We start from the raw sequence: 22130 nt of genomic DNA, 5'->3' as shown, positions 1-22130 counted from the left end.
TTGGCTTTTTTACTATTGCATCTAGGAGGGAAAAAAAACATGATCTGATGAGAGGTAGTTTAATGAATAAAATAAAAAAAATACCCTGTTCGTTGAAAAAGAAAAAGAAGAATAATTAGAAACGTGATGCAAGTGTTTCTAAAGGCAGTTTCTCTGAGGTAACATCGAACATTTAAACGCTGTTACAAATGCTGCAGGAGTGTGAGGAAAAGACAAGACACATCAATGGCTTCTGTTTTAATCTACGTACTGTGGAGAGTCTCCAGCCCTCCTCAGCGGCATCCAGACTTGCAGCCTAGTTACACAATATTTACAACATTTGGTGAGGTGAACTTGTTGGTATTGACACGGTTGAGCACCTATTCAGTTACAGTGCCTTGCAAAGAATACATTTACTCTGCATTTTGTCGTGATGTTTGCCTTATTCTATAAGTATTATACTTAACAGATCAACACTAACTGGTACATTATTGTATAGTGGAAGGGAAGGGCTGCATGGTTTTACAATGTTAGCAATAAAAACTCATCAACCAAGTGTGGCACGTTTTTTTAGGGCTTTTTAGGTGACAAGTTGTTGTAAGATCTAAAAAAAATCCTGCTTTTCTTTGCCTCAAAAATAAGAAAACAGTAAATGTATCACAAAATTAAAACTATTGGATTGAATCTAAAAACATGTGGTGGAAAATGAACACCACATATCAGGCTGAAGACATTAACTCCTAAAACTAAACATGGCAGCGTCACTCTAAAGGGATTTGATGGCGAGATGGGAGGCAGCAGATGGAGAGAAATAATGGAAGAAACCTGTGGATGTGAGTATAAAGCTACACCTAGAGCTACAGTTATTAGTTTAGATCAGTGGACACTCATGCTAGATGGTCTTCATCAAAATTTTCACCTAAATCCAAATTAGTTTCCTGAAATGCAAACCCATATAACCTAAGAACTGCTGCTCTTTGTTTCCAGCATTTTAATTTACTTATTTTATCTGTTACTTTACAATAATATGTAATTTTGTGCAGGTCTATCACCTTAAATTCCACTAAAATTAACTAAGTTAGAAGCTCTAATGTGCTAAAAACTTTAAAAGTTCATGGTTATGGATTCTTTTGCAAGGCACTGTTTGTGCATGTGTCTAGTAAACAGTGAGAGTGAAACTCTCTGGAACAGCAGCAGGTCGTGGATGTCCCACCACGTCTCCTGTTGCCTTTTCACTGAAGTCTCTTCTGTTACAGGAAGAAAACCCATTTGGGTCTAAGTCTGTAGGGGGAGCCACTGCCCGAGGCCTTCCAGGAAGCCCCGAGCATTTGTGATGTAGAAGTCGACGTTCTGGGTGAAGTCGGTGCAGATGTTGGAGTAAGTATCCACCAGAGTGCAGTAGAGCGCAGTCCCACCTATGCTGATCACCACAGTGATCAGACACAGCAGCAGTAGGATAAGACAGGAATCACCTCCAAGCTCATCTACAAGGAAAAGACATGTTAGAGGCATAGATGTAGAGAACATAGACTGAGTGTTTGGGATTGTTTTACTCCACCTTGGTCTAAGCCGTCCTCTGGCTCGCTGAAGCGAACTTTGCGTCTAGAGTTCTGCTTATCTGCACTGTCACTCTGAGGAGGAAGTCCATCTAGTGAGGCTCGCCTCCTCTTAAGAATGGAGACCAGGCCATCCGAGGAGGAGCTCTAAAGGACACAGAATGGAGGTTTACATTTCCTCTTTTTATCAAATCTATATTTCTAAAGTGGGTTTTTATACATGAGGCAGTCAAAGGAGGTCAGGCAGCAAAGATCAAAACTAAAGCTTTAAACCAGGCTTCTTATCTGGAAACATCTCAAAGGGCAAGAAGATAAATCAATGTAACAGATGTATACCCACCGCTGAAACGAAGCCATCTGTCAAGCGATCAGCCTCCATGTGCTGCAATAATGTCAGAGTAAGTTAATCGGTAAGGTCAGGGTGTCAGCTGAAGGGTAAATATTGCCGTGATCAGCAGTCTCACTCCACAGACCTTGTATAATGGCATACTGCATGACCTTTGGAAAGCGTCCTGAACTGCAGCTACTTTGACCAAAACAAACACACCCTGAACCAAGACTTAAAGCTAAGGAGCAGCTTATCAAACACACCATAAATCCTCTTATTAATTACAAGTCCATATGGAGTCTGACCAAATCACTCCCTTCATGACGGTTTTTTATGATTTCACACAGGAGTGGCATTAGGAAGAGGAAAAGCAGAGGCACATCTAAATGTTAAATATAATGAAAAGATAAAACACTTCCTTTCCCTTAGAGAAACATAGAAACATGAGAGAGTTTTACAAAGTGGTTTGAGAAAGTCGAGTGGAAGGATAACCACAAATAAACTGGGGCAGAGTCGTGCACCAGTCAGGTACCCACAGGTATCGGCTGCTAACTGTACAAAATGTACATCTACGGGTAAAAAAAAACAATATTTCATGGGTGCGGGTATAAATGAACAAAATGTGGACAGGTATCATACAGAAGGTTAGAGCATGAGTTAAACCTATTTATATTTTCTTATTTATTAACATCTTAAAAAAATAACCTGATTCAAGAATAGCCAGATAACAGTATTATTTTTAAGTTATTGTGGAGGATTTACATAAATTTTTTAACAGATCCGCCCTCTCCATGTTGAAGAAAATGCACGTGCGATCGCAAGCATGAGCCCATTTCTCCTCGTGCACGCATTGTTTTAAAGTTGCTATTCTCATAACTCATACAAGCTTACTGTGCCTAAACATCCGCCCTAACCTTTAAATCCCTCACTCACTATATAGAGCGGGGCCTACAGTATATGGTGGACTTTAGAGCGAACTCAGTTAATTGATCATTCGGACAGATGATCACTTCTTTTTGCTCCAGCTCTTGGTTCTGAACTCTACATGTGCGGTCAGATACAGTTTTGAAAATCTCTACATGTGCGGTCAGATACAGTTTTGAAAATTCAGACCCCTGCAGGACTCTGATCTGGGGTTTTATTTATAAAGGGGAAGTGCAAAACAAGGTTTGAAATGTGAATTTATCTCTTTCTAAGAAGAGGTTTTACTCTGTAAAATAAAAAATTATAGTTGATCAGAAAAAAGTTGCATCGCTTAATGACACTCTGATGATGCATAAGCTTAATTTAGTCTCAGGGGGTCTCTAGAAACAAAGATAGTGACATGATGGGGGTTAAAAACACCTGTAAGTCAACATCATGGTCTGAACAATATTGCCTTCCTCTCCCCAATGATCAAGCTGATCTGTACCATGGATTAAACCATAACTGATAACAAACTTTAAAGCATTCACGCCGATTGCTGTGAACATTTAAAACATCTTCTGCTGCACAAAGGATGCTTCAGCATTGCTGTGAGATCAATCAGTTGGGAGTATTAGATCAATAGTTAAATAACTCCTTAAATTTCTACAGAAGGAATCCCTATACTATATCCACAATAGAATAGAATTATTTTGCTGATTATTATGTTTCTCTGTTTCTATCCATCCAATGTGGATGTAAATGTTTCCTTTTGTTGTCATAAAACTGTTTTCTTTTTTTCCCTTGAATATTTTAATAATTAAGTCAGGGGATGGGTTGCTCGGTTGAGATGTGGGTAGCACTTCTGCCTTGTCTTGGTTTTTCTGCATGGAGGTTGCATGTTCCTGAGCATGCGTGAGTTCTTTCTGGGTACTCCGGCTTCCTCCCACAGTCCAAAAACACTACTGTTACTTTAATTGGCTTCTCTAAATTCGAAGGTGTACCCCGCCTCTTACCCGTAGACAGCTGGAGATAGGCACCAGCACCCCCTGTGACCCCGTTTGTGATAAGCATGAGGGAAAATGGATGGATTGTCAATTAGAGGTTCTTGTATTAAGTGGTTCTCATCATGCGTGAAACTGGTTAGTTTAGTTTTGTTAATCATTTGTTAAAATAACAGCTTTAATTTTATATTTTTTTTTCTTTCAACAAAAACTTCTGTAGTTGCTCCATTAGCCTGATTATAGCTAAAAAAATATATATAAAAACCACCTGGTGATTTTTACCTTCCCAATAGAGGTTTTTACATCTACTAAAGGGTTTGTATAAATAATGAGAGGACATTTATCGTTAAATATTTAAAAGAGATTTAAAAATGTTGTAATTATTAATAATATTTAAAAAATAAAAACAGCTTTGTCCATTTTCATTTTGAATTCATCTTCAAATTTTACTCATCGCCCTAATTAAGCAATAATGATGCAGCATCAAGTTTCAGGCCCTGTGCAAAACCTTTATAAATGACGTCTCTGCTCTTTACAGCCACTTAAACGACTCACCAAACCAAGGCTTTGGGATAACAGTCAAACGTTAGGCAGCTGAGGCGTGGCTTAAATTGATCGTACTGATCAGGCAATGTCCATATTCCATAAGGAGCCAATAAAACAAAAGGATTTGCTCTCTGGTATCAGATTATAAATGATGGATATTTTGGTTTTTTTTGCAAACAGTAATTAATTAATGTAGACTGACTTTTAGTTTATTAAATAATTACAACGTTTACTTTTTTTGTACAGTTATGTGCATAAGTTTACATACACAATTATATTTTTCTTTTTTAGCTGTTTTTAATAGAATATAATAATCCAAATATTGCACATTCACCGACATTAAAAGCTTGGTTAAAACTAGTTTCATACAAGCAATTATGTGTATTTAAAATCCCAGAAACGAACCTGATGAGCCTTTTTGAAATGTTTACATAAACTAGGTTCTACTGTTGATTTACCCTTTTTTTAAACTTAAGCCTCTGACATGTTTAAGCTGCCTTGCTCTTGGGGGGGCTTCAGTTCCTCTACATTTTTGGTTATAATTTCTACACAGTTCCTTAATTACAGAAGTCTGAGATAATTACTCCAAAAGCAGTGCAGAGAGGACAGCTTCTCCTCCAAGACTATTTCTCAGATAAACACAAAGAGCACTTCACAGCCTGAGCAGTCTGCTACTAGTGAACAAAATAAGTATGTTTGCACTAACACAACCATCCTTTCCTTTAAGTATTTTAGTGATATATAAATATGGCAAAATGAAGTGTATCCAGAAGGTTGTGCCGTGCTTCCTCAATATTAATCTATAGTTCTTTAAAGTTCAGGAAATAAGTCAGACGTCTGCACCTGTTAACAGGTATGAGGGTTTGACGTTCATGACCAAGGGACTTTAATTTGCCTGGGACTGTTTGTTTTTTTAAGACTCATTTTTTAACAGTAATTCTAAATAAAATATTTATTTGACTAAATTATCATTCATTACATTAAATATGACTTTTTAAGTTCTGTGTTATTTGAATTTCTAGTTGGAATTTATCTTTTTTTTTTTATGGGAAGGTATGCAAACTTTCAAGCACAACAGTATGTTACACCATTAATCCATATGGCATTAGATTTGTAATTTTTATCTGTGAAAGAGGCTATTTTAATAAAGTTTACTTAGTTACTCTAATTAATCTCTTATTATAGGGTTAAATTATTCTATTAGGTCAGAAAAGTGGTGATTTTCCAATGAATACTAGGGAGGCTAAACATCCCGTGTATATTTAGTAAATTATTGGTCAAATATGCATAGACTAACTTCATAAATGTAGTGATTAAGATGCATTAAATATGCACTAAAATACACCTGATTTCATGAGTATGCTCCCGATCTCCCTGCTACCTGAAACACCTTCTCTATGAGGATTACCTGTTAAGGTTTGAGCCTCGGTCTATTGAATTAAGCAGCAAAAAAGTAGAGCCCTGATTGGATAACGAGCCAAAATACATCACCTCTCCTCTTAATTCTTTAAATGGTTAAATATGTGTTGTCTAACCTCATAAAGTAGTCATTAAACTGTTGTTCATATGATTTCATGAGTATGTTGTGTTTTCATCAGCTATTTATTCCTCTCTTGGAAGCAATCTCCCCTCCGCTCTGGAGCAGCAGGACACCGCCTGTCAGAAATCCCTGTTGTATCCCAGATTAGATAACCGCCAAAATACGTCACTTCCAGTGAGGCTCAGCCTCTTATGGGGTCTATGGAGCAGGGGGCGGGCCCTTGAAGCTGGCTGCTCGCTGATTGGCCAACATACTGAAGGTTTTTTGACCAACAGTGGCCAGACAGCGAAGAGGTTTTCCTCATGAGTCCAGAGGAAAAGTTCTCATTCAGTCAGAACAGTCATGTTGTGCTGAACTGTTGCCGTTTCTGGAGTTTATTCCTTCAAAGAGCTTCACAAAAGCTATTCTCACCCGTTTTAGTGATGTATTTAATGTGTTTCATCATTTATTAATGCAATACAGGACGTTTGGATTTAATTAACAGCATTGAGCCTCCCATGGGTCAGAGAGCAGCAGCCGACACTGGGTTAGAAATATCCAGAAATCTTCTGATTTGTGCACAACGACCAGTTTCAACACTACTGACAACATGTCTAAACTGATGCTGCAATTTATCCGCTTCCTATCTCTATTTAGTTTTTCAACAAATCAGAACCATCAGCTCCAACCTGCTCTGTATAACTCACCAGCCATGAAGTTAAATGAATCAATGTCAGGCTCTCAGGGTTAGTGACAGACACATCTGGTTAGTCACTAGTTATATTTACTAGAGTACCCTAGCAAAAACTGAAATACTTCCTGAGTATTTTACTCTTCCACACTTCTACCTATTTGTAATGTTATGTTGAAGCAATGCTGCTCTTCCTTGGGTTAAATTTTACGTGTTGTTCTAGCAGTTTGCAACACTGGAATGTCACAAAATTGTACTTCTATTGCCAAATAATTTTAACTTCTAAAATAAATTGAAGCAATGCTAATCTACTCTACCCAGCTTTGGAATAGCTCTGCTTTCACCTCGGTGCAGAACCACTCCTCCTCAGCTCAGCATCTGAGCCAGGACATGGTGTCTTGGCTCAGTCTCCAGCTCTGTAATCGAACACATTTGGCCAACATGGGCTGAGGCTGAGCTCACAGAGGAACCAGGAAAATCATTCAAGGGAGTGTTTGGAAACAACAAGGGCAGGTCTGGATAGGATGGGGGAGTGTGGGGTTTTCCGCCAGAAAGGAAAAAAAGCTGTTGACCAGTGAACAGGAAAAGGGAGAGAGAGACAGATTTAAAACAGCTATACTGAGACTAGAAGGAAAGGACGGAGGAACAACATAATGAAGGTGAGTGGCTTGATGGGGCTATTTTTTTGGAATATTTATCACCAAATCTAGTCCTTTTGTTCCCCTTTAATAAAAGACAGATCTACTGCTGCAGGTGGAGCAGCTGACCAATGAACTCTTACCCCTTCAGTGTTGGACAGCTTAGCCAGGTCTTTATCCGAGGCCTGCGTTACTCCAGAGGGCCACTCCACCTTCACCTCCTCTTCCTCTGGTGTGTCCTCGCCGCGCACCGTCTGCCCCTCTGCTTCCACTTCCTGCCCTTCCTCCAACGCCTCTTCTCTGTCATCCTGCAGCTCTTCCTCTTCCTCCCTTAGTATCGACGACAACTTGCACTGAGAGATCATGCTCTTTTCTTTGTCTTCAGCACCATGAGTGGTTTGAGAGTTCTTGGCTACAGAGGGAGAAATAAAAACATTAATCTGAACCCAAATATAGCTAGAATTTGAGTACGAGCAGTTTCTTTTCTTGTCTTGAATCAAATGAAAGTACATTTTTGCTATTTTAGGTTGGTCTGGGTTAATGAATTACAATTCAATTAAATTTTCTTTTTCAATTCCAGTTTATATATATATAGCAACAATTCACAACACATGCCATCTCAAGGCACTTTACGGTTCACTCGATCATACAGTCAAATTGATTCAAAGTTTTCTATCTAAGGAAAACCAGTTGATTGTATCGACTCACATATCACACATATTTGCTAAATGCCAGAATCTTTTATAACCACTTCCCACTGGTTAAGAAACCTCTTTAAACCTGGGAACACTCAGCTTTTTCTGCCAGTGGGAAGGCAGACAAATGCCGATTGTTAGCGGGTCGACCCATGTTTGAAAAATAGGATATAATAGAATAGAATAGAATAGAATAGAATAGAATAGAATAGAATAGAATAGAATAGAATAGAATAGAATAGAATGGAAAATCCCTTTATTGTTCCACAATGGGGAAATTCTGGTGTTTACAGTAGCAAGAAGAGTATAGAAAAAAAAGGTCACAAATGTGGACTTTAGAAAAATGTATAAGAATAACATATTGTAGTAGTGAAGAGTTAAAAGACAAACAATAAAATTCCTCCTGTAAAATACATGTAAACTTGGTATTTTCAGTGGAAAGAAGCTTTAGAGATTAAAGATATAGTGGAGGATTTTCACAAATTTTTGAAAAGACCCGCCCCCTCCACTTTAAAAAAGAATGCAAATGCACAACCCTGTACCCATTCCAGAGAGGGAACGCATATTAACCGCTTGCAACAGCGTGCATGAGACCATTTCTCCTTGTGCACGTCTGTTTAAAAATTCCTGTTTGTAGCGCTCATACAAGCTTACTTTCCAAAAGAAGATTTGCAATTTTCCCACCATATCAGACCCATCACTGGTAAGTGAAAATAGGGAAGAGCATGTAGCACGTTAAGTAAACATATCAACAGAATGATTGATAGTTAGGAGGACCACTTATTTAGATGATGCAAACGGAAAAAGAACATCCTCCACTATACCTTTAAGATCAAATATCACAAAAAGATTACGGTGAACATTTAAAGATCAGGTTCATCCATTCTGAGACGTCGTGTTCATCGGTTTAAACAGCTGCATGCTTGTTAGACCAAAAGCAGGAAGTGTGACAAGGTACACCTCTCTCTACCTCTACTCCAGCTGGGACCCCACCCTTACACCCCCCTTCTCACCAAACGCCTCCTATGCACAGGATGAATACACAGCAAAACAGCATCACCTTTAGGAGGAGCGTTTCTGTTGAACAAGTAAATAACTAAAGACTTGTAACACTGTTAGCAGGAGAACTTTCTTTAGGCCAATTCATCAAAATGACTTGAAAATTAATCTTTTAGTCTCAGATTCCACATATCACAGGCATGTTTCTCAAAACCTGTTTACACATCTTATCCTTTTGTGTACAACATCTTTATAGATCACCCCCAACATACCCGCTTGTTTCACATGCACATTCCTTTTGCCCCATCACTTTAATGCTCCTTGTTTGGATTCTCTATAGATCAGACCTACTGAACTGAAAACAACAATTAAAGACACAGAAGAAAATAAATAATAGATTCCTTAAAGGACACTGTTAAAGATATAAAAACATTAAAAAAAAATCCAAGCAAAAAAAAGATAGATCCTTGCATCATACACTGCAGAAACGATCTAGAAATAAGTAAAAATATCTTAAATGTAGTTTATTTACCCTTAATTTGAGAAGGTAAATACAGTAAGATGGTCTAGCAGTAGAATGAGTATTTTTACTCTTAAAATAAGATAGTTAGATAAAATGCACTTGATATAAGACATCGGCATTGTTTTTTCTTATTTTAAATTGAAATTGTCTTGGGCCAAAGTGTCTCCTCAATTCAAGACAAAATACTTATTCAAAGAAAAAAATTACTTTTTTGCATTATAGATCAGGCTTTGATCCCTTTTTGAGAACGGCCGCCTTCTTCATGTTGTCAGACAGGTTCAAATCTCAGGGATTCATTGATTGTGGAGATCTAGAAGAGACATATTGGTTATGAAATAGATTTTTTTTTATTGAGTTTAAATTGACAATTTAAAGGCAAAGGCAGAGTTATATATTCGCACTGAGCCAGCATTGTTTGGAAAGTTCTTCTCCTTAATAAACAAAATCATCAAAAACCTGTGTATGGCATTACACCCTATTGATCACCCATAATATGTTAGTATAACAACAACAGATGAAACAGGAGGGAAGGGAAATAGTTTTTTTGTATTGTAGCTGATGCTAGAATAAACTGAGCCAAGCTGCACTCCAGCTTTCAACAACAGACCCATCAAAATGATCAGATAATTGAAAAGTAGCATGCACATACTCTTAAGATGGACAGAAGTCAGCACAGACCTTCTGTCTTCTGTATTTGCTCTTTGATGGAACAGCTCACCTATTGCTTTTTAGTTACTTTTGAGGCATTTGTCATTATCTTCTTACCTTCGTCACAAGGCTGTAGGATCTCCCTCTTGATCTGAGTGTCTGTAAGTGCTGCATTCAGGGTTCTCTGTTTATGAAAAAATAGAAGAAAAAATTATCCCATTGGGAAAATGTCCCTAATTGCATCAACAAGGTGCAGAATGGTTTCCATGTCTGACCTGATCCAGGCTGAGAGACGGTCTGGGCGATGCCAAAGAGCAGCAGGAACCAAGCAGAAAAAAGCAAGGAATGTAGGACAAGGAGATAAGATAGAGTTAGAATGGCCAGTCAGACTCTACAGTTTTTTTTTATTTTATTGAAGGTATGACAAACTAAACAAGACCACATCTGTTTCTGAGCTAAATCAAATCCACCTGCAGCAAATATCTATAAACAGGAAACAGCGGAGAAACATGAAGCACATTCAGTATGAAGACCTGCAGTGTCAGTCTGAGTCCAGCGGAAATGAATGTTCTACTTATATTGTAGTGTCCATATAATCTGTAGAACTCCCTGCATAATTAGAATAAAGCTATTTATATGCATTAATAAAGCGGACCACTATGCAGATAGCCCTACTGCTCCACTTGTGAAAGTAAAATCTGTTGGGCTCTTTTTGGCATCAAGACAATTATTCTTATTGCCACATTGCCAGACAGGACACTGTTAAAAAAAAAAAGGAAATGAATGTTCTGTGGATATATTATTTGCCCTGCCCAGAACAGATCTTTGCTGTAGGCGATATGGCTCTTTCCTCAGAGGGGCATCTTTTTGGAGGAGGCAAATGTGTTTAAATTACTCTGCATAATCCGAAGTCTAGGCATTGTAAAGGTGCGTTCACACCAAACGGGCTCTGGGTGTCAAAACCGCTTAAACAGCAAAACTTGGATGCTGTGTTTAACACTGGTCAGGATGCTTTGGTGCCTCAACACTCTGGATGCTAGACGCTCTGGTTGTTTATCTGTTCTGTTCTGTAGCAACAAGTTAGCAGTTTGGCTTTATTTACTATGATGCATTGGGAAAATAGTTTTAACACATTTTTTAAGCAAGATAGATAGTCCACATCAGAACATCATCTATGCTCTCAGTTTATCAGAATTTTGATCCCAATAAAATACCCAGTTTTTGTTCGTAGTGCCAGACCTCCAGCCTGTGGGCTATTTCCTACTGAAGTGAATATAAAGAGTTTTTAAGGTTTGTGGTAAAAGCAAATACTAGAACATACAATTAAATATTTTTCATTTGCAGGTTCTGTAATTATTTTGATAATGTAGGTATTTATTAACTGTTTCACCATAGTTAATTGTATGAAACTGCCTTAGAGTAGTGAGTTATCAGAGCTTGCTCTTTTTTCCTTGTACATAAAAATCCATTAGTTATGTTTATCCCTTTATCTTATTTATCTGTCATATGCAGACAGCTCTGTAGAAGCAATATCAGCTTGCATGTAGTGTCTCCCCAAAAAACTCCAGAATCAGCTTTTCTGATTGGGTGATGCTCAGCATCAAGCTGCAAATATTCAGATTTCTGAACTCCAAGCATCGAACACCAGAGGCGCTCCAACGCTCGGATGCGCTGCTCCCCATGCTAGGACGCTCCGCACGACCTCTCCACGCTGCTTGACCCCATCCTGCATAATAGACTTTGCATGTAAACCAGATGCTTTGATGCCCATAAATCATACGGTGTAAATGCACCTTAAGAAAATATTGCTGTACAATACAAGAATTCAGTTATTACGAACATCTAAATAAAAGCTATTTTCCATTTTTACTGAGTCTTGACTTTATTTGTTAGTAGAAAATCTTTAACTTTTTACAAGCTTCATTTAAACTGATTCTTTGAAACATTTTTCTGTTTCTTTGCAGCCTGACCACCGTTGAATTATACAGGCATAAACAGAATGACTGAAGCCTGGACCTCATTATATTACAGACATAACAGATTCAGTAAAAACAGTGCTATCTTGCCATGGGTATGTCTATTCATAACCATATAAGTAACTTGTCTTGCTCTATAAATGTCTGATTTGGGCACATCAGGAAGAGAGATACCAGGTGATTATATAAAAGAAGTAATGATTCTAAAAGTTTCCTGTCTGACAGTAATTAGGATAACAGGATGAATGCTGATGGTATCTGAGGAATGTCTATGAGGTACTATTTCTGTTTTCAGTTACAAGAGCAGAGGAGACGGCTTCCTTTCTCATGTTTACCTGTGGTGCGTCCTGCAGATGTGGCTCAGCTTCTCAATTTGTTTCTGACTGATACTGTCTGCATCAGGAGGCATCCAACTCGCAGAGTCCCGTTTTTCATTAAACTCGATCTCTGAAAAACACGGATGCAAATAAAAGGCAGGTCATCACTTCCCTTTATGTCATTTTTAGGTTTTTTTTTCTATTTCCTGTATTAAATGTGAGAGTTTTTAAACACAAACTACAATTTGGAAAACAGCATTTGCATGCAGTACCCCATTTCTCCTGCAGGGCTGCGAGATTGGAGAGCAATCGTTCATGGTAGAGCTTCTCCAGCTGTAGAAACTGAATTGCCCAACGGTCTGATAGTGAAGCCAGTTAAAGAAAAAGCATTATTTTAGAGGAGACAATGGCGTCAGCCACACTGCATCTTTTGTTTTAGTTAAATTTTTTCTCCAGGGCTATAAAAACAAGCACATTCAAGTAAAGTTAAATAAATTTGACAGTCACCTACTCAGCAATTTGTTGGTCACCATTCTGCCTTCAAAACGCCTCTAATCATTTATAGCATGCATTTAACAATGTTTTCAGAGGTATTTCTTAGAGTTTTGGTCCATTTTAATGCAATAATGTCACATGTCTGCTGCTGATTTGTCAGCAGTTCATCCATAATGAAAATCCCATTCCCTAAATCCCAAAGGTGTTCCTGAGTCTGGATCTCTGGTGACTGTGGAGGCTGTTGTAGATCAGTGTCTATAAATCTAGTCTGAAGTGATTTAAGCTTTGCCTCGTGGCGTTTTATCCTGCCATACGCAGCCATCACAGCAGAGATTCACGTTGGCTTTAAAGGGGGAGCCAGGTGGGCAGTGGTTGCAAATTAATGAGTTACAAGGATCCCAAAGTGCTCTATGAAAATATGTCTACACTTTTATGGGAATTTTTACAGCAACCCGCTGCACCATCTGAATTTTACAGCTGCAGGAGAAGCATCCATCCAATAGTGCTCCCTTAGGCTGTGACTGAATGTCCGCCCTAATCCCTATATAGGGCACTTTATAGTGGTTACAGCCTTTTAGATAAGTGTCTGAATGTCCAGAGTAGGGGTCTGCAACGCGTGGCTATAGAGCCGCCGCATTGCGGCTCTTTAATGCCCCCCTTGTGGCTCCCTGGAGCTTTTTCAAAAATCCATGAAAATGGAAAAAATATGTATTTTTTGGTTTATTTGTTATAATATGGTGTGTTATGTTTATAATGCTGTAAAGAATTGTATAATAAATAAATTAAACAATAAATGTAAGCATTTCTGTGATCGAAGATTTGCGTTATAGCCTGGAACACATGTTTCAGTGCAGTGCCAGGCAAAAAAAGTGATTGTTGTTTCTCGGTCATGAATCCCAAAGGGGAAAAAAAGGAAGATAGCTGATGAGAACAGAGAATGGAGCGAAGCATTTGCTTTCATTACCAATGTGGAAGGAATGCCAGCATTTTTGCTTTGGAAAGGGAAGTTGTCAGAAATAAAAAGAGTAATTTGGAAAAAATAAAATAAAAAATAAAAAGCTGGAGGGCATGCTAAATATGCAGCTGACTACCAAGTGGGGAGTGAGAGAAAATGTATTTTCAGAACTTCTGGATAAATTACAGTAGTGCAGATAGATTTAAAGAAGTGGATTGCATCTCCAAACTCCCCTACTGCAGTTAGTTTTGTTGCAAGCAAGGAAAACCATTTATTAATCAAACAGGTAGCGCTTTTGTGCAGGTATATGAACATTCTTTCATTTTTCCCCTGCAGATTTTTTTAACGGTTCTATAATTTCATCAATGCAACAAAACCTAATTCATACACACCGCGCTGTGAACTTCATGCGTTGAGAGCATTCACTGCTGCTCCCTCACCTTGAGCTACTTTGGAATTTAACCTTAAAACACCAAATTTCATACAGCAGAGTAGTCACATTTGACATTTGCTCCAGGATAAACATTTAATTATGAAAGCTTATTATATATTTAAGCCCATGTAGTCCTTTTTTATAGCGTGCTAATACGCTTAGAGCTTGTGTTGCCATACGAGGCTTATATAAGACTTTTATATTTTTATGGCACCAGATTTGTTTTTTGTTTTTCTTTTGTCCAATATGGCTCTTTGAACAGTTTGAGTTGCTGACCCCTGGTCTGCAGGATGACAAAGTAATGGACTCAATGTTTCCCACAATGCACCTTGAAAAGTAGTGATAATCCATGGTCACTAGACAAATAGATATATTCCATAATGCTTTGTGAGAGCTCTCCTCGCAAAGCATCATGGGATATGTTTGTAGCAGCAACAAATAATAAATAAAATTCAGACACAGCTTTAGTTTCCCTGCCTTTTCTTCTACCTCAGCTGCTCCACATCTCCTCTGATTGGAGATCAGATGACTCAGGGGAGCTCATAATCTATTGAGATATCAGTCATAAACCAGCATGGGCTGAAAGGCCACATAGGTAGGTTGGAACAACATGGCACAAACACATTTTTTTCACCTACTACCTGACAAAAAACGTATAAAATTTTTATTTAGATTTCATTAAAAAAGAGGCGTGGAGTAAATAACAAATGCTTTGCTTAAAGGTCATGTTTTATGTATAAGAAAACCGTTTTTTGCTAAAATAAGTTTAGTCTGTAAATCTTATTGTGGTTTTTCCTCTAAAAGTTCTCCCTGCGTCTTCCATTTCATTTTTAGATGTTTTTCTTTCTGAATCATGCATCATCTTCCCCTATACATTACCAATTCTCTAAGCTTCTTTTACTCTTCTATCACTTAAACACATAAACACGACACCCTGTTGCAGAAAAAAACAGACTGTTTCCAGGGCAACAGCACAAACATCACCAGGGAAAACTATAACTGCAAGCCTTGAGGCTTTGAGCCAAAGTATGGGAAACACCCAGCATCTGTAAGGCCAATGAATGGATGAAAAAGGACGGACAAAGATACGTTTGAAAGAGAGATCAACAATTACAGAGGCCTTTTGGACAATAGAGTCTCTGAAATTCACTATTTATGAATTTCCTCTTTTTTTTACCTGTGGATGGACGCTGAGAGCATAAAAAACAAAGTCATCTGAATCTCCAGGCTGCTGCACTCAGTGACCCTTCCACAGAGTAAATCCCTGCTCTGCCTAATGAGACTGAAACCTTTCATTCCAGGGTTCATATCACACTTTCTCATTCGCTGATGTCACGATTCAGTTGAAAGTAAGACAGAGATGAGTGGAATTTTCTCACTTCATTATGCAGACATATGCAGTTTAAAGGATACAGTCCTGCTTCAGGGAATACGTCTCTGCAATCTTAAAGGGGAAAAAGAGAAAGACATGATTAAAGTTATACAGGTTATTACCTAAAGTTATTCCATGGAGATAGAAAAAATGTCAAGTGAGAGCATGTTTCTTTAACATTACAGTGGAAATCATTGAACACTCTTTGGAGCCATTTTTCCTGTGAAACTCGGACTGTTTTTGACCTAATCCTTTCAAAGATGCAGATCACATAGCTGCACAGCGGAGCATGCAGACACCCTGTGAGAGACGAGTCACATGAATGTGCTTATGGTCCGAATTAAGGTGTTTTATTCCTGCCTGATCTGATGTTCTATGTTATTAAACAGATGATTGCATATGAAACATATTAGGAGAAAAACAGACTATAGATTTTACAGGATTTTAAATTTTCATGGGTGCGTCATTGGCTGACTTTCAGGCAGAATGTGTAAGAGGTTTTCTTCTCAGATATAAAGAAACCCCACCCCCCCATAAATCATTCTAACACTCTGACAGTGGTGTGAAACCAACAAGGAGTAGTTGTGACACAAACAAACCCTAAGTCCATTCTTCATTAGCCACCACGCTTTGTTCACATCCCTAAAACATTTTCCATGTTGTGATATAATAATTATTATCAAAACCAGTCAAACTAATTTAGATTTAGACAATTTCTAATAAAGCAACTGGAGCCAGTTTGGCAAAACTGCAAACTTACTAAAACCTAGCAGTTTAACTAAACTGACAGGCTGTGCAAGGAGAGAGTCAATCACGTAAGAAACCCAGAGACCCTCATTATCCCTGGAGGAGCTGCAGAAATCTAGCGCTCAGGTGGGAAACAGGTTGTAGTTTGCTCCAAACTATATAAGGGAAACAGTTAGCTTCATGGATTTGGCTACATGAGAAAACTAACTATGTGCACCACCCTAAACCTCCATCATGGCACTGAAACATAGTGCTGACAGCTTTGGGGATGTGCTTCTTTAAGTGACACTGAGCATAATTGGGAAAATAACATTTTACAACTATAATTGGAAAGTTTTTCTCTGAGAGAGCAAAAAGACAGAGGTTCACCTCTCATCAGGCCAGTACAAATATGTCCAGATTTACAACAAAAGCATGATAATGCGTCAAAGTGGTCTAGTCAAAGTTCAGAGGAAATCTAGCTGAGAAACTGCAGATAAAATTCTGCACAAAAAAATCTGTTCACAGAAGCTCTCTCTGTGAATCTCAACTCAAACTTTATTTTTATAGCACATTTAAAACAACTGGGACCAAGTTGACCAAGACTGTGATATCGGGCTGTACAGATATCACCATTGCGGGAAATAAGGTAAAAACTTAAAAGCTATATAAAAATAATGCAATAAAATAGAATAAAATAAGTTAGAATTTAAATAAAAAATGTAAATAAATTTTTTTTTGCCAGATGTCCACTTAGACTTGATTAAAAGCCAGGGAGAAGAAGTTTGTTTTTAGGGAGGATTTAAAAACCTCAAAAGTTCTTGCAGATCGAATGTGTCAGGGCAGTTTGTTCCAGAGCCTTGGTGCCGCTGCCACAAAGGCACAAGTCTGATTTAAGGCGTGGCTAGTAGCAGCTGATTGGAGGATCTCAGTGTTCTGGCAGGGGCATGGATTTGGAGGAGTTCAGTCAGATACTGGGGGGGACTAGGGAATCTGGGAATACATTTTATACAATTTGGAGAGTGCAGAGTAGAAACAAACATAGCCTAAAAGAAACATGCCTTTAAAAACACTGCTAACTGAATTTAATACAGTACAGTTAATACAGTATAGTTGCCTCCTATAACTTTCCTATGTGCTTTTTTTCCATCCACATTACCATGAAGGACTATTTTGTGTTGGTCTGTGACATAGTGGTTGTACTGTGGAAAACTAATTATAAAATAATTTAAAAAAATAACGTTATTAAGCTGCTTTAATATTTCAATTTTCTTCTCACTCATGGTGGGCAGCCCACATGTACAGCATTTAGATTCCCTAGTCTTCATTCAAAAAGCCTTATTTGGGGTTTCTATTTTTAAACATATTAAGTCAAAACATGAAATAATCTGCATGGGAAAAGCACAGGGGACAGTGTTGCATGCTTCAAAGTATAGTTTTTGTTAAGTGACCTGTGACTCACTATTTCTCATTAACTACAGGAAAACAGCTCCTTTTCTGTGCTCTGACTGCTGCAGCTGGCAGCAACACAAAGTAAACTGCAAACTCGTCAACAATGGTGACAAATTACTCATGTTGTGAGTGTGGGGAGGAAACTGCGGTCTAGACTGTTTTATACTGGTACCATGAAACTGCTGCTTGTTCACTGGGATTCTTCTCAATAAACAGTAGAAATAGACTTGTGTCTAATTTAAGAAACTATTTTAATTGGAGTGGCTGTTTAAACCTGCAATTTGTTAGCTGGGGAGAGAAGGCTGGCTGCTGAAAGAGGTGCAAAAAAAAGAGGAATTTTAGCTTAAACATCAATCTCTTTTCCAGATAACCCATGTACTGCTTGTTTATGCACACTTTAATTTTTCAGATCAAAAAATAAATTTTACGATCAGCTACAACCTGAATATACACAAAAAACAATTCTGAATTGTTTTCAATCCAACTCTGCTTTTTTGTCAAATGCTAACTGTCCTCCAACCCTAATAGCTGCCTGTGTCATCCTTGGGTGGAATAACCGTCAATAAATACGTTTACATTGCTGTGGAATGTAACATTCTTAGTTTCTATTCAGCCATTCTGGAGGGTTTTCCAGCACGAACAATTGAGAGAAGTCCTAAAACTATGGTGGCTGAGAGGTGTAAACATACTGCAAAAGCAGGATATACAAAAAGCACTGCGAACAAAAAATATCAGATCAAAAGGCAACATGTAATCTTATATCGGACGAATACAGTCTCCCCACCCACACTCTTTCCTGTTTTCCTTAACAAAGTGATCCTGAGTTTAAGGGCAAAAAGTAAAGTCTGGTTTAGGTTTTACTGAACTCATGGTTCCATCAGTTGCAGCACACTGTCCGAGTCCTAAAACAGCAAACCAGTCCCTAACCATGATTCACTAATGCACTTTATTTTGCAGTGAGCCAGTCGTCCCTCACACATCTCCAGTTGGTGCAAAATGCAGCCACATCCCTTTTAACTGGAGTATCTAAAGGGAGCACTTCCTGGTTGCCTGTTCATTTTAGAGATCATTCTAAGATTCTTTTATTTGTTTTTAAGGCTTTAAATGGCTAGGCCCCCGCCTACCTCTCTGAACTGACCTGCTGCTCCTGGAGGTACGGAGGTCCAAACGGTGGCTCAGAGGAGACAGGGCTTTATAGTTGCTGCTCAAAAATTGTGGAAAGAAATTGAAAATTTAATAGAAATATGTTGCAAAGCACTATTTAGAAGGTTTATATATAATATATAACGTCTCACTAAACAGGCTTTTTGATCAGCAGTTGGTTTAGTGTTAGATTAATGGCATTTGATGGCCAGGTTCTTTATCGTTAACATTCTGAACTCTGACCTTATCTGGAGCAATTGATGTCTGTACTGCTTAAAATGGATCCTTTTTAAGTTTTTTTTTACGCCACTCTAGTCTGGCTATGTTTTCTCTCGTTATGGATGTTTATGCACTGTGGTTTGCTGGAGTCACATCATGTGCTGCTTTTAAGGCAGTTAAGCCTGCATCAAGTTCCAAGACAAGAAAAATTCAAAGAACTTAAGAAAGTGGTCAGTATTTCCAGATTGGTCCGGTTTCTGCCCAGGCCTCTTTTGAACAAGCTGTGATAGAGTTAAAACAGTAGCTTTGGGATGGTTGTTAAACTTTGGGCTGCTTTTTAGAGAATTTTGCGAAAACTTAATCAAAAAGTAAAAAAAAACATTTCAATAAAGTATGTACATGCAATCATTGGTTTATTTATTTTTGTAAAGATTGTGTTACACCTGATATTATAAATTCGTGGTAAATGTGCTTTGATTAATTAAGTGTCTACAATCCAATGAGGGGATGAGTTCAACTAAGCTGCAATAAGATTGGTGGCTGAAATCAAATGGTAGAGGTGGAGATTTTAAAGCAAATTGAAGAAGTTCAACAAATAAAATAAAAAAACATTTGCAATCAAAAAACTTTAACAAATGCACAAAGAAACGTGCAAAAGAAAAAAAAATGTAAAGGAGAAAAACGGCATTCACAAAAAATAGAGGGCTGCAAAGAGGAGGGACAACACAAATACCCACTGCAAATACATAAAGCTAGGATACAAAACACGTGCAAAAAAAAAACCTGGTGACAAAACCACTGCGTGTTCAGAAATGATCGTCTCCCCCTTGTGGTCTGGACCCCAACCATTATGAAGAGCTAGTTTGCAGCTTTCCTTCAGCTGCAGTTATTTATGCTGCTTGCTGCATTTCTTCTTTTGTACATGTTTTGTGTGTTAAAATCTTTTATGTTTTTGCAGGGTGTTTTCCCTTTGCTGCTTATTATAGCATTTTGAAGCATTTTTTTCTCTGTACATGTTGTTTCTTTTCTTTCGTAAGTCTTACTTTTACGTTCGCTATTCTCATTTTTGTGTTTGCAGGACTTAAAATTTTTTAGAGAATAATTTGTTTGCATGGGGTTTACATTGCCTCAGCCAGTATACCTTTACTGTTGGACTTTGACTTCAAACTGAGCGACAGCATTTTGTAGAAGTGAAAAAATAAGAAATATATAAAAAAGGAAAAAGGAAATGAGCTAAATTATTTGTTTGCCACTGTCCCAGACCATGATCCCAGGCTTATTGTAACAAGCACAACTTGATGTTTTAAAAGAATGCTTCAGAGTTTGAAGCTTTTAATGGAGGAGACAAGAGGAGGTGAGATTTGGGCTAAATTTCTGTAGAGCTGGGCAAGTTTTAGGATGATTTTGGACATCAAGTAAAACAAACCTGGATCCCTGAATACTTTACATTTTTCCAAAAACATATAACATAAGGGGTTCTCCATTTTTCTGGGTCAGGCCTATTTGGATAGCTTGTTTCAAACTATGTTCAATTATCTAAATATCTAAGTGTTAAAGAGAAAGGAAAAGCAAACTGAACCTATAAAAATACCCTTCAATGCACAACAAAAAGCTACTTCTCTCTTTTCTAATTTCATTTGGAGAAAGATATTTTTAGACACAGATTATAAATGTTTCTTTTATGTTTAATAAGCATATTGAATGCAAACCAACCCTGAGACCCGTTGAATAAACATGGAAAATACAAATTTTCTATGCATGGCTAACAGAGACAAACATCCCTCAATTACAGGAGCACAGGCGTATCCACTGACGAACACACTAACACACACAAAGACACACAAAGCTGTTCTGTCAGGCTAAATAAAGACACATTGTATTCCCCGTGGATTTGGAAGAATATGTTGCTCCCTGTTTTTCTCGTATGTTCAACCACACAAACACACACCTGGTGCAGGGAGTGAGGCAGCAGAGTGTAGTCCTCGTTTTCTCCCAGGGACTGCAGGGCCGCCAGCAGCTCTGGACTGGTTCTCTGAGCTTCATCTGAAGAGACATTGAAATAAAAAATAAAAACCTGGAATTTTAATCTGAATGTCAGTAGCCTGCTTTTCATTTTGTTAGTAAAGTCTGATTGTTCTCTCAACTTTTGTGTCAGTAAAAAAACAATCACCTAAAGAAAACAACCAATAGGGAAATAATTAAACATCTGCTGCGATCATTGAAGTCGTGGATCAAATGGATGATTTTGTTGGCAGTAGAAGAACACTGATTGTTCATATAGGCAGGGTGGGGCGCTCCCCTGTGACTCCACACAATTCAGTGCAAATCCAAGACATACAATCCTTCTATCATCTCCTGTGGCTAATCATGTCAGTACAATGTGTTATAAAAACACCTGTGTCCATATGGCAGGCTCATATGCCTTAAAGTGATCCTTTCTGAACTTTATTAAACATCAGGCGTTTGCAGACGTCACCCAAAATTTGACATAAGTAAGAATAGCACTACTTTAACATTGTTGTTTTGTTTTTTTTTGAGGGGCAGGGGATTGCAACCCTTTTTAGGGCTAAATGACATATCTCCAAAGGGCATTCCTTAATTTATCTTATCTCAACATTATCTTTTTCTGTCTTCTATTTTGACTGAAGAAAGCTTTGTCTCATCTGCACTTTTTTCTGAGTTATTCGTTAGTTTTTAGTTGTTTTTTTATGCAGGCCTGTTGTGTCTGTGATAATATCCTTTTATTTAAAAATACATAATCTTTTAAAAACATGAAATACCAGGGATAAGTTTATCATTACTAATATTATTATGTTTTAGCAACTGTAACCCATAAGATTTTTTAATAATGCTATAGGAGATGTTTGGCTGTGACTCCATCCTGTGGAAAAATATCAGCTGTGCTGCTGCCATCAACACCTTTGTTTGAAATTGGCCTGTTTTCCAGTGTAGTCCTGTTTCTCTGACTGTGACTGGCTGGATGTGCTCTCTTCATCCTCTGACATGGGAGCTG

General features: G+C 37.9%; 1 protein-coding gene across 2 annotated transcripts in view; it reads right to left on the bottom strand.

The window, feature by feature from the left end:
• Positions 1–619: 619 nt before the first annotated feature.
• LOC107095671 (consortin-like) overlaps positions 620–22130 on the bottom strand; it is a 24386-nt gene continuing 2875 nt past the window's right edge. The window contains exons 3-12 of one of the 2 annotated variants that reach the window (XM_015391877.1): positions 21066–21160; positions 15619–15649; positions 12595–12681; positions 12341–12452; positions 10305–10326; positions 10147–10213; positions 7308–7576; positions 1876–1917; positions 1538–1682; positions 620–1463 (exon numbers count right to left, since the gene is read on the bottom strand). In XM_015391877.1, the coding sequence (XP_015247363.1) occupies positions 1255–1463; positions 1538–1682; positions 1876–1917; positions 7308–7576; positions 10147–10213; positions 10305–10326; positions 12341–12452; positions 12595–12681; positions 15619–15649; positions 21066–21160 (1079 nt within the window). In that variant the 3' untranslated portion in view covers positions 620–1254. The remainder of the gene's footprint in view (positions 1464–1537; positions 1683–1875; positions 1918–7307; positions 7577–10146; positions 10214–10304; positions 10327–12340; positions 12453–12594; positions 12682–15618; positions 15650–21065; positions 21161–22130) is intronic. The other variant, XM_015391878.1, reaches the window with a different exon arrangement.

This window comes from Cyprinodon variegatus, unplaced genomic scaffold (assembly GCF_000732505.1).
Source record: "Cyprinodon variegatus isolate N-32 unplaced genomic scaffold, C_variegatus-1.0 Scaffold563, whole genome shotgun sequence".
In the NCBI taxonomy this organism is placed as follows: domain Eukaryota; kingdom Metazoa; phylum Chordata; class Actinopteri; order Cyprinodontiformes; family Cyprinodontidae; genus Cyprinodon; species Cyprinodon variegatus.
This window is presented reverse-complemented; position numbering and strand designations above follow the sequence as displayed.